Source organism: Lutra lutra, chromosome 3 (assembly GCF_902655055.1).
Source record: "Lutra lutra chromosome 3, mLutLut1.2, whole genome shotgun sequence".
Lineage (NCBI taxonomy): Eukaryota > Metazoa > Chordata > Mammalia > Carnivora > Mustelidae > Lutra > Lutra lutra.
The window spans coordinates 135,270,931-135,282,662 of NC_062280.1; the positions used below are offsets into that span (position 1 = coordinate 135,270,931).

The following is an 11,732-nucleotide window of genomic DNA, read 5'->3' on the forward strand; positions in this document are numbered from 1 at the left end:
CGGCGGCCAGAGAGCACCAGGAGCTGGGCGAAGGGGGGCACGCTCTCCGGCAGGGGGACTCCTGAGTACCGCGGCGCCCAAAGCGTCTAGAGCCTTGCCTGGTTACCCCTACAGCTCCCACTGGCTCCTGAGGACCTTTAACGAAACCCGTCGCGCCCCAGTAAACTCAACTCTGCGCCGACAGCTTAGGCCTCTCTTTCCCGAAAGCCAACGGAGGGGGTCCTGGTGTGGGAACGTAGGTGTTCATGGCGAATGCCTAGATGGCTCTGTATCTGATGCAGCTGAAATCTTTCTCAGAGCCTAAAAGTCACTTTTTCAGCATCACATCTCTATGTCTTGGGTTTGATTATGCTTGACTTTGTTTCCTCAATCTGAAATTTTAAAAAACGAACTCCGAGTGGCTAAGGCATATCTACGGATGCCCTTATTTTTGGCGGAACGGAGAAGTCCACCGCTTGGACCGCCCCAAGGGGAGAAAAGGGGTGGTTAGTGGGTCTGCGCGAGCCACGTGACCTGGGGGCGTAGACCGGGGAACGATCCAGGAAACCGCTACCCGAGTTCTGACTTTCTTTCACCCGGGTCTGGTTCTCAAGCCCCGCACATTCAGGGAGGCGTAGTTGGAGATAGTTCCTTCGGCTTGGAGGTGGGCGGACGCCGTGTACAGCGAAGAACCGTGTGGATCTGAGGCAGTCTGGTAGCCCCCAGCCGCCTGCAGACCCTACGGTTTCGTCATGGCGAGATTCTGGGTCTGCCTGGCCGGCGCGGGCTTCTTTCTTGGATTTCTGGTTTTGCATTCGCGTTTTTGTGGCTCCCCGGTGAGTTGAGCAGCGAAGAAATATCTATCGGGTATGTGGATAGCACTATTGAGAGGCGACGCCGCTGTCGTGGGATGGAGGTGGCGGGCCCTGGCTCCCGCACTAGCTTGTCTTTTCCAAAAGCTGCCCCGGAGGCGGAACTGCCGATGTCTTGTTTTGTCTCTTAGTCTTAAAAAGTTTGTGTATGCGATCTCGCCATTTTCCCGTTTTCTTTCTTTCCCTAGATCCCAGTACATCTTCCAGTAATTTGCGGATTTGTATTGTGATCGCTTTGGTCTTTAGACTTATAAACCCATTTCTTCCGAATCATTTCTGTCCAGCAGTCTCAACACCTCTGTGCCAGCTGTCAAGGCATGCTTAAAAATAAGACTTTTTTTTTCTTCTTTCTTTTCTTAACGTAGGGGGTAAACTGAATCTTAATGTTCTGAATTTTTTTTTTAAAGGTTTTAAGGAAATTTGCTTTTCAAATTTCCTGGAGAACCAAGGAAATTCCTTACCGGCTGGATGTGGATTGGCCTAAGCATTCAGAGTATTTTACTGGAACAACATTTTGTGTTGCAATTGACTCCCTCAGCGGATTGGTTTACATAGCCCAGGTTAGTAAAATTGGAATTCAGAAGAAAAAAATATGAACACAAACGAAGCAGTTTTTTCTTGTTTTGCTGTACTAAGTAACCATATGTTTTTATATTATGTTAATTGTGAAGTTTGTTTTTTTGAGTTGGTTTTAAGTAAATACTTAGGTTTTGAATGTAGTAGATATTAATATTAGGTTTTGAAGCTCTTTTTTTAAGCATTAAATTTCTCGATTAACCTTCAATTTTTGTTTCTCTCTACCAAAATAAAGATTACTTTCTAAAAACTGATCCTATCTAAGCAGTTATTTTTATATGCCTTCAGAGAGGGGATAACATCCCAAAGGTATTAGTGTTCACAGAGGATGGATATTTCCTACGATCCTGGAATTACACAGTTGACACACCTCATGGTATATTTGCAGCCAGTACACTACATGAACAGTCTGTCTGGATCACGGATGTAGGAAGTGGTATGTGTAGTAATATCTATTAAATTCTCTTGCTAGAAATCATATTTTTGCCCATGTTCTTGCTTGTATGCTTTAAAATCAAGAGTTGCTACATCTAATTGTAATCTCTTTAATGATTTATCAAATCACTTGTTTCTAAAAACCTCTATGTTATACTTCTGTAGAGTCAAGATACTTAACAGGGGGGCTATAATTATTACGGTTTTTACTTTTACTTGTCAAGGGACTTTTCCTCTTTAAAGCATCAGTTGTGACACCATACTTTCAGGGATCATTTTTATAATTTGTTAAAGCATCAGTTGCTCTTCCCATGTTAAAATTCTAAATCTCTTCTCTGAAGCCCCAAACAGCAATCTCTGAATGTTAACGAATGGAGTCCTTGTCTTATTTTCCTTCACCCTCTTTCTTTCAAAAGAAATTCTGCTAAGAAACCAGAACTACTTTGTTGCCCAAAATGCAAGATTTGCAGAAACTGCTGATGTTAATGTTTCTTAAATCCTACCTCCTGCATCATGTCTGCAATCTTCTTCCACCGAATACTTTTAAAAGAATGTGTTGCAAATCAAAGTAGGGACAGCTGGGTTTATAGCTCTGGATATTTTCAGAGATAGCTGTTTCCATATTCTTGTGGCTTAAGACAGTACCAGAGATAACCTGGCATTATTATCACAGGATCTCAGGAATGAATGGGATCATAAAGACAGTCTTTCTAGTATTCTTTGGCCCACTTACATTCAGGGCTTGAAGGACATTCTGTTTCTTCATTTCTGGCTAATTCAGATAACATTTTGGAGTTAATGAACTCTCAGTTTTTGTTAGAAGTGCCATTACCAGTTCTTCTCAGAACCCAAGAGATTTCTGAGCCTCACCCGATTCATTACTTTCAAGATGTATTTTGGGTGATAAAATTCCAGTTAAAAAATTGAGATTACCTCCGAGTTCCTTGTAATGCTATAATGAGATGTGACTATTTTGACTTCTTTTTTCCCCAGGACTCACTGTTAAAGGCCTTTACTTTTTAATTTATTCCATTCATGGGATCGTTTTTTTGTAAATTACTTCTTTGATTCCCAGAAATAGAACACACATGACTTCTTCATTCTTTCCATTAAAGGGTTTCTCATGCACAGATCTGAATATGTATTCCTTCCCAGTTTTTGAAGAAATACATTCCCTTTACTAAAAATACGGCTGTAAATGAGCCTTAAAAACAAAACAGAACAGTGTTATATACTGGTCTTCTGTGTCTTTTGCCAACTCTTTAGAAACTTTGAAGGTTGCTTTTGTTAATAATATTTTGTTCTCTTATTGCTACAAATTATCTCAAGCATTCAAATCAGGTATAACAATAAATCTTTTTTAAGATGGAGCTGTACTGCGGGTTGATTCACTTTATTTCCAGTGAGTTCAGTGTATCCAGTGTATCTTTTGCATGCCTATTTGTTAGTTTGGTCTTGGTATGCCTTCAGGTTGATTTCTGTTAACCACATTATGGTTTTTTCTTAATTATTAATATTGTACTTTATATTTTTGTTTGTGAGATAATTTTAACTCAAGTCTTGATATAAGTGAGAAAATATATTAGTGATTTGGAAAGATTTCATCTCTTAGGAAAAAAAGTTAATGGATCGAGTTTTGAACTTGTTTCTATGAGAAAGTATAGTTTTAAGAAATTTGTGTTGTAGGGAACTTTTTTGTTGACCTACTAAAATTTAAGATCTGCACATGATTGACTGAAATAATGATTTCCAAACATAAGTTCCTTTTCTAGTTCCTTCTTGGTTTCTTTTTACAAGGAATTTTATTCAAGGTCATACTGTTATAGTTATGATTACAAAAGAAAATTTGTAAAAGAATACAAAAGAATAATTTAACATCATGAGCTTTCTGCATAAGGAGTCAGATTTTTTGGTTTTATTTGAATTTAGAATGTACTTATTTTGGAGTACCTGAATTTTAATCATGACAGATTTGGTTGTAACTAATGAAGAAGCTTTATTGCTTGTGAAATACAGCATTTAATTATCTGAGCCTATTAACTTTTTATTACTGTCTAATTCACTAAATTCTTGCTCTGTGCTTACTTGAAAAACATGAATATTTGGACAGTGGTTATATTTGTGACATGTGCATGTTTTTCTTTAAAGGATCTTACGGTCATACTATTAAAAAATACAATTCCTTTGGTGATCTTGTTCAAGTCTTGGGTACCCCAGGCAAAAGAGGCACCAGTTTGAATCCCCTGCAGTTTGATAATCCTGCAGAATTATATGTAGACGCCACAGGAGATATTTACATTGTGGATGGAGATGGAGGATTGAATAACAGATTGATCAAATTGTCCCAAGGTACATGGCTTCCATGGTATCATAAGAATGTTATTTAATAAGTTGGATGTGTTTAATTTGTTCAGTACTTGGTATAATATTGTAATGTATGTGTGTGTGTATTTTTTTAAGAGAGAGAGAGTATAATCGGGGAATTGGGGAGGGCAGGGGGAGAGGGAGAGAGAGAATCTTCAGTAGGCTCTATGCCCAGCAAGGAGCCTGACACAGGGCTCCATCTCATGACCCTTGAGATCATGACCTGAGCCAAAATGTAGCTGGACGTTTAACTGACTGAGCCACCCAGATTCCCCTACAACTATTGTGTATTATATTGTATATGAAGCTGTGTGTAATGGGCTTGAGTGGGATGTGTGGGATGGCCAATAATAAATGATTCTGATAATAAGCTTGCTTATTTTTCTCCTTTGAATTAAACTGGAGGCAGTTTGGGAATTTATAGTGGGCTGAAGAAGTAAGTGTTTATTCTATCCAGTTAAGAAAGAGAAGTTTAGGGCGCCTGGGTGGCTCAGTGGGCTAAGCCTCTGCCTTCAGCTCAGGTCATGATCTCAGGGTCCTGGGATCGAGGCCCGCATCGGGCTCTCTGCTCAGCAGGGAGCCTGCTTTCTCCTCTCTCTCTATGCCTGCATACTTGTGATCTTTCTCTCTCTGTTTCAAATAAATAAATAAAATCTTAAAAAAAGAAAGAGAAGTTTAGGAACCCGGCATCCCAGAGCTGAGATACCCTTCAGTTTGATTGATCAGCTAAAGTTTCATTGTATTTATTGCTCTGTGTCCTCAGTAGTATTCTAGGTGCAGGTCTATTTCAGTTGAAACCGCTAAATGCTAATCTATGGTATTGATTGTTAAAATAAGATTAGGAGAAGGAGGAAATACTATTGACTGGAGAAGTAGGGCAAGTGTTCATAAAGCAAGTGGCTCTTGAACTAAACTGGTTTTGGTGGGAAGAGAAGAGGTGGGGGAGGAACATTTACAAGGCTCTATCACACAAGGCCTACAGGTAATTAACAAGTCTTCTAGGAGGGGAGATTAGGATGTAATTTTGGAAGAGTAATAAGATTTGGAATGTTCTTGGAGGTTTACCTAAGAATTTTAAAGCCATAATTTTGCTTTTAAAATGTCTTGAGGTTTTTTTTAGGAAAGTGGTGTTATAGAAGCAGAGTTTTTATAAGACTTAGTACTGTATCAGGATATATTTGCAGTAAGCTTTGTCATTTGGACAGAGCATATATTCATACATGGAGATTATGTAGTCAACTTATTACCCAGTAACTAAGTTTGGTTGGTGATAGTTAAAGGAAGGTGAAGTGCAGATAAAGCAAGAATCAGAAAAATGATTAAAGAAACAACTAAACTCAGGAGACAGATTGAATACAGGTATATTGGTTTCTTGTGGCTGCTATAAAAAATTGCCACAAACTGGATAGCTTAAATAAAAATTTATTCTCTCATATTTTTGGAATTCAGAAGTCTGAAATCTTTTTTTTTTTTTTTTTAAGATTTTATTTATTTATTTGACACAGAGAGATCACAAGCAGGCAGAGCAGCAGGCAGAGAGGGGTGGGAGAAAGCAAGCTCCCCTCTGAGCAGAGAGCCCATTGTGGGGCTCAATCCCAGGACCCTGAGATCATGACCTGAGCTGAAGGCAGAGGCTTAACCCACTGAGCCACCAGGCACCCCCAGAAGTCTGATTTCTATAGGGCTGGCCCTACTCCCTCTAATGGCACTAGGGGAGAATCCCTCTTTTCCTCTTCCAGCTTCCCATGGTTCTAGACATTCCTTGGCTCGTGGCAGCATATCTAGTCTCTGCCCCATCTTCAGATGGCAGCCTTCTGTGTGTCTCTGTGTCTCAGAACTCCCTCTCCCTTCTCTTAACAAGAACACTAGACATTGGACTTAGGGGCCATCTAAATTTAGGATCTGTCTCATCACAAGATTTATAATTTAATAATAAATACATAATTTAATACATCTGTAAAAGTCAGTGACCAATAAAGTCACATTCACAGGGACAGGAGTACCTGTGAGTCGGATATATCTTTTGGGGTAGACATACAATTCAACCTACAACAGGGGTAATAAGGGAGACAGACTATAAAAATGTAATGTGGATTTTTAAGCTCACAGGAATTATAATACCAAGTAACAGAATAGTTGGGGAGACACTGACGTGAATCACACACAGTGGTTTTGAGTGATGAAACACTCAAGTGGAGATAGTAAAGAAGTCGATTAATTGCTTGAAACGGAATTTTGGCAGGGGGCGTAAAGCCTAAGAATTAGGCAAACTCCTCTATACACAGAAAGCCAAAAAAGCATAATCAGTTGGGGGTATAATTGAATAATTATTTGCAACTTAAGACATAAGCTATAACACGCAAATGTACAAGGTATTGTATATGTTGCTCTGACCAACTGTATTTGCCATTGTCAGATTTTATGATGCTTTGGCTACATGGAGAACGTGGGACGGGGCCTGCTAAGTTCAACATACCTCACAGTGTTACTCTTGATTCATCTGGTCGGGTAAAAATACACTGTCATTGTGTATGGAACTGTGTGTCTGAGAGTGTGTGTGTGTGTGTACACCTCTCTGTTTATGGATCTTGGTGCACATGTGTGTCTGGTTATCTGACTGTGAATGTTTGTGGTTATCTGTACCTGGGTGGGTCTGGGCATTTCTTCTGGGGCTGGGTATACCCACATACTCTTAAAAATGTCTAGTCCTATAATAAAGAGAGTTCCCAAATTATTTAGAAATGAACAAAATAGATTTCCTGTGTCACTTTAAGGTAGAAGGAACAAATAATGGAGTAGAACATAAGTTACCGAAAAAGGAAAGAGTTGCCTTCCTACTAAGAAAACTACTAGGATGGGCACCTGGGTGGCTCAGTGGGTTAAGCCTCTGGTTTTGGCTCAGGTCATGGTCTCAGGGTCCTGGGATCGAGCCCCGCATCGGACTCTCTACTCAGCAGGGAACCCACTTTCCCCTCTCCCTCTGTCTGCCTCTCTGCCTGCTTGTGATCTCTCTCTCTGTTAAATAAATAAATAAAATCTTCAAAAAAAGGAAAACTAGGAGTGTTTGAATATATTTTTAATTTTAGAATTAAAGTAATTCTAGAATATGTTGTTCAAAAGGGAGATGGGAGAGATTACTCTTGGAGGCTTAAAAATGAGAGCTACCCAGGTAACTTTGACTAGCTCCACTCCGGGGAACAGAAAGCTTTAACTGACACATTTCAACCCATTTCTTTTTCCCCATCCTATCCACTATTACCTCCTTTACTTTTATACACCTTTAAGCATACATACCACTTCTTTGGGGTTACTTTCCTATGACCAAACCCCCACCCAAAATGTTTTATATTAGTTTCTCCTTCTGTTTTCCTATAGTAGCCTATACTTCCCCATTACAGTAATAATCACACTATAATATAATCAATCATTGTCTCCCTTAACAGAATGTAGGCTGTAGGAGGGCATATAATGGATCTCTTTTGCTTTATATCTTGGTGCCTGGCACATAGTAGTCTTCTTATGAGTAACTGTTATGTGACTAAATGTCTTATTGTAGGATGGTTGCATCAGACCATCTTGGCTTCATACCCTTAGAAATTTAATCCATTTCTACTTCTGATTCTGTGTTGAACACACAACTTTTTTTTTTTTTAAGATTTTATTTATTTATTTGACAAACAGAGATCACAAGTAGGCAGAGAGGCAGGCAGAGAGAGAGGGGGAAGCAGACTCCCCGCTGAGCAGAGAGCCCGATGTGGGGCTCAATCCCAGGACCCTGGGATCATGACCTGAGCCAAAGGCAGAGGCTTTAACCCACTGAGCCACCCAGGGGCCCCGAGCACACAACCTTTTTTTTTTTTTAAAGATTTTATTTATTTATTTGACAGAGAGAAATCACAAGTAGGCAGAGAAGCAGGCAGAGAGAGGAGGAAGCAGGCTTCCCGCTGAGCAGAGAGCCCGATGCAGGGCTCGATCCCAGGACCCTGAGATCATGACCTGAGCTGAAGGCAGAGGCTTTAACCCACTGAGCCATCCAGGTGCCCCGCACACAACCTTTTGATTGTGATTGGCTTACATGTAGACAAAGTGAGATTGTTTTGGTCATAAAATCTTCAGGTATTTCCCATTGTAGATAGGAAGATAGCTGAACCTGTGAATTTTGTCTCTGAATGGGGAGATAGAAAGTTGGAATTTTGGTTTAAACACATTACCCTCCTGTGCCTGGTTAAATACTTCCTTCTTAAAATAAGAATATGATCAAGTTTCTGAGCAGACAGGACCTAGACCCAGGTGAATTCTCCATGGTGCCCTTTTGAGAAAGCTTGGAGAACATTTGATGGGGATACTCTGGCATTACTGAATGATGGATAATGACGGTGTTCATTTCTGCACACTGTGTTTTAAATGCCATTCAGAGCATTTTACATGATCAACTCATTTAATCATCACCCCAATCTTATATGAAATGTTAATTAGCTCCAGAGCTGAACTTGCTGCTGGTTTTTGTTTTCTTTTGTTTTTTAAAGATTTATTTATTTATTTATTTGAGCGACAAAAAGTGTGTGCATGTGCCAGTTGGGGTAGGGACAGAGGGAGAGGGAGAAAGAAAATCTCAAGCAGACTCCCTGCTGAGTACGGAGCCCAGTACAGGGTTTGATCTCACAGCCCTGTGGATCATGACCTGAGCCAAAATCTCAAGTTGGGGGCTTAACCACGTGAGCCACCCAGGCGCTCCTGCTATTGTTTTTTAAACAAGATTTCTCATAATCAAAATCTGTTCAGTAGGAAAGATAATGCTAACCATCTAAAATATTCAGTCCTAGGGTCGAAACTATATTTCTTCTTTGGGTATTTGTCTAAGGCATAATCCCAAAATCTTTAAGGAAATCCATCCTTATTAAAGAATCATGAATCAGGGAAAGATCTTGAGAAATTAACTTACTTAGGGATCAACACCCTTTCTAAAGTGATACATTGAGTCTTTATTTGTTTCTTGTTGTAGATGAATTTAGTGGCTACTAAAACTCACAGGCATTGACAGATAAATAGTCAGGGTTACCCTGAAGAAATAGTCCCTGAATCCATGAATCCTAGAAATCCAAAAATCCTCAGAGGAGGACGTGGAGGTCAGCAGGGCTGGCCCACACTTCCAGTCCATTCTTACCTACCCCTCTACAATCCTAGCCTCATGTCATAAAATCATTTTGCTGTATGTATGCCGTAGGTTGCATACGTCAAATATGGTGCATGAAATGTCATTTAGGGTGTATCTACTTTCCTGTCTCATAACAACAATTTGCTTAATAACATGTTCCAGCCTACAGCAAAACGAAATTAAACCTGTTAGCTTCCTGGCATTCTTGGATGCTACTAAAATCTTCTAAGCACCCTCTTTCGGTGGGTGGTTTGGCACTTTGGACATTCCTTGGTAGATAGCAGGTAGACATTCAGTGATACTGCAGTAGGAATGAATACCTACCACCATCCCCAGCCCCGCACCACCCCCCCCCTCCGCAGCTCCTGAGGAACAAGGCTGGGTTGCTTTGTCTTTGTCTTCTAACGAATGGGATGGCAGAACTAATCGGGACAGAATTCCTGTTGGAGGAATGAGTGAATTCTCTTGCTTCTCAATACTGTGCTAATCCTCTGCATCACAAGAGAAGACTCCAGTTTTTTGTTATTCAGATGTTTAGTAGAGCAAACCTAGCGTTAAGTGTGGGCTTTGGGTTAAGACAGGTGGCTGAAAGTGGCTCTCCTACTTACTATAAACTCACTTCAAACTACAATTTCCTGTCTAAAGACAAGGCTTTCAGTACCTTCTCTTTTAGGGTCCTCTGAGAACTGAATGAGATGATGTATGTGAAACGAATGGAAATAAACATCCTTCCCATACCTCTCCCCTTCTGTTTTCTTACTCATTTATGATATGGATCTTTTCCAAGAAACACTTTTTTTGGGTTCTCAGGTGTGGGTTGCTGACCGAGGAAATAAAAGAATTCAAGTATTTGATAAAGACACCGGGGAGTGGTTAGGAGCATGGGATAATTGTTTCACAGAAGAGGGACCTTCTTCAGTCAGGTAAAATTTTTTTTTTCCTTTAAAAATGCTCCTTTTATTAGGTGGGTGGGGAATGTGCTAAATGAGGGGTGGGCATTAAGGAGGACACTTGTGATGAGCACTGGGTGTTATATGCAAGTGATGGATCACTAAATTCTCTCCCAGAAACTAATACTACACTATATGTTAACTAACTACAATTTAAATAAAAAATCTTGAAAAAACTTGTTTTATTTGGTATATGTTCATTTCTTTGAAGAGCTAGCTGAAAGGTCAAAATACTATTAATTTTCGACAGGTGAAAAGGGGGCAGAACCAAGTATGCAGAGAACATGTAATGGTATTTTAAATCCCAAGCAGAGCGAAAGAGGTTCAGCTCCCCATGCACTGTAGGACCCAGGTCTCAGAGATAACATATGCTGGACCTCCTACAGCCTTCACCCTTGAGATACGTGTGATGATTTTTTAAACGTAGAATGAAAATAGAAATCTTGAGTCTGTAGCGTCAGCCCAGCACAGACTCTCCGTTGATTTCATTTTGTGTGGTTCTCTCGTATTGTTTTTGTTTATTGAAACTGCTCTTTGGCTGTGTCTACTATCACAAATCTGTAAGTTCTCCTTGAAAGCATCTTTCAGCAAGTAGAGGAGTCTAGTGTTCTTTAGCGCCACAGGGGATAAAAACGTTGAGAAAGTCAACATTTTAATTGATTTTGCATACATTTATTCTGTAAAATGTCTTTTTCCTTAGATTTACTCCTGATGGAAAGTACGCGGTTGTAGCCCAGCTGAACCTTAGCAGGCTCTTACTGGCAGCGGCGCCTCCAGTGGGAAGCATTGGCAACTGCTCTGTGATCGGCACAATCCAACTAGCAGATCAGGTTTTACCGCATCTCTTAGATGTCAGTGGAAAGACGGGAGCAATCTATGTAGCAGAAATTGGAGCAAAGCAAGTACAAAAATACGTCCCTATGAATAGCAATTTTCCTTTATTCGGTTCATAATGTTTCCTTTCGTGGAGAGTTCAGATTCTCAAATTCATTGTTAAATCCTTACAAATAATGTTCAAGCATAAGAATGTGTTTCTTTATTTTTCTGTGACCTGGCGATGAGAAAAATTTGTTTTTATATCATGAAGACACGTTTTGTTGCTCTTCTTGTGACTTGGTTTTACTTGTAAGTGCATAAGGATGTTTTAACGAAGGAAATGTAACACTGAAAAAATGAGGTAGAAAAGAAGGACTAAGGTTGTAACCTGAGTATTTGCCCTGGGAGACTAATTTTCCCTGAGGGGAAGAGGGAAAGGAATAAAAACGGGTTTTGTAGGATACATTGAATTTCATGTGAACAACTGCAGACCTCCAATTTGTTCACCTTATACAAAATGTACATTTTGAGAGATCGAGTCAGATAGGTTCTTGATTAACGAGGACCCACAGGATGCTAGCTCCT

The 11,732-nt window shown here is 40.0% G+C and overlaps 1 protein-coding gene across 1 annotated transcript; it reads left to right on the forward strand.

The window, feature by feature from the left end:
* The first annotated feature begins 522 nt into the window (after nt 1–522).
* Nucleotides 523–11,497, forward strand: NHLRC3 (NHL repeat containing 3). Its single transcript, XM_047723244.1, has 7 exons — nt 523–815; nt 1,259–1,411; nt 1,716–1,863; nt 4,011–4,211; nt 6,643–6,734; nt 10,192–10,304; nt 11,032–11,497. The coding sequence occupies exons 1-7, from the start codon at nt 732–734 to the stop codon at nt 11,282–11,284; spliced, it is 1,044 nt and encodes a 347-aa protein (XP_047579200.1). The 5' UTR covers nt 523–731; the 3' UTR covers nt 11,285–11,497.
* Nucleotides 11,498–11,732: the final 235 nt, after the last annotated feature.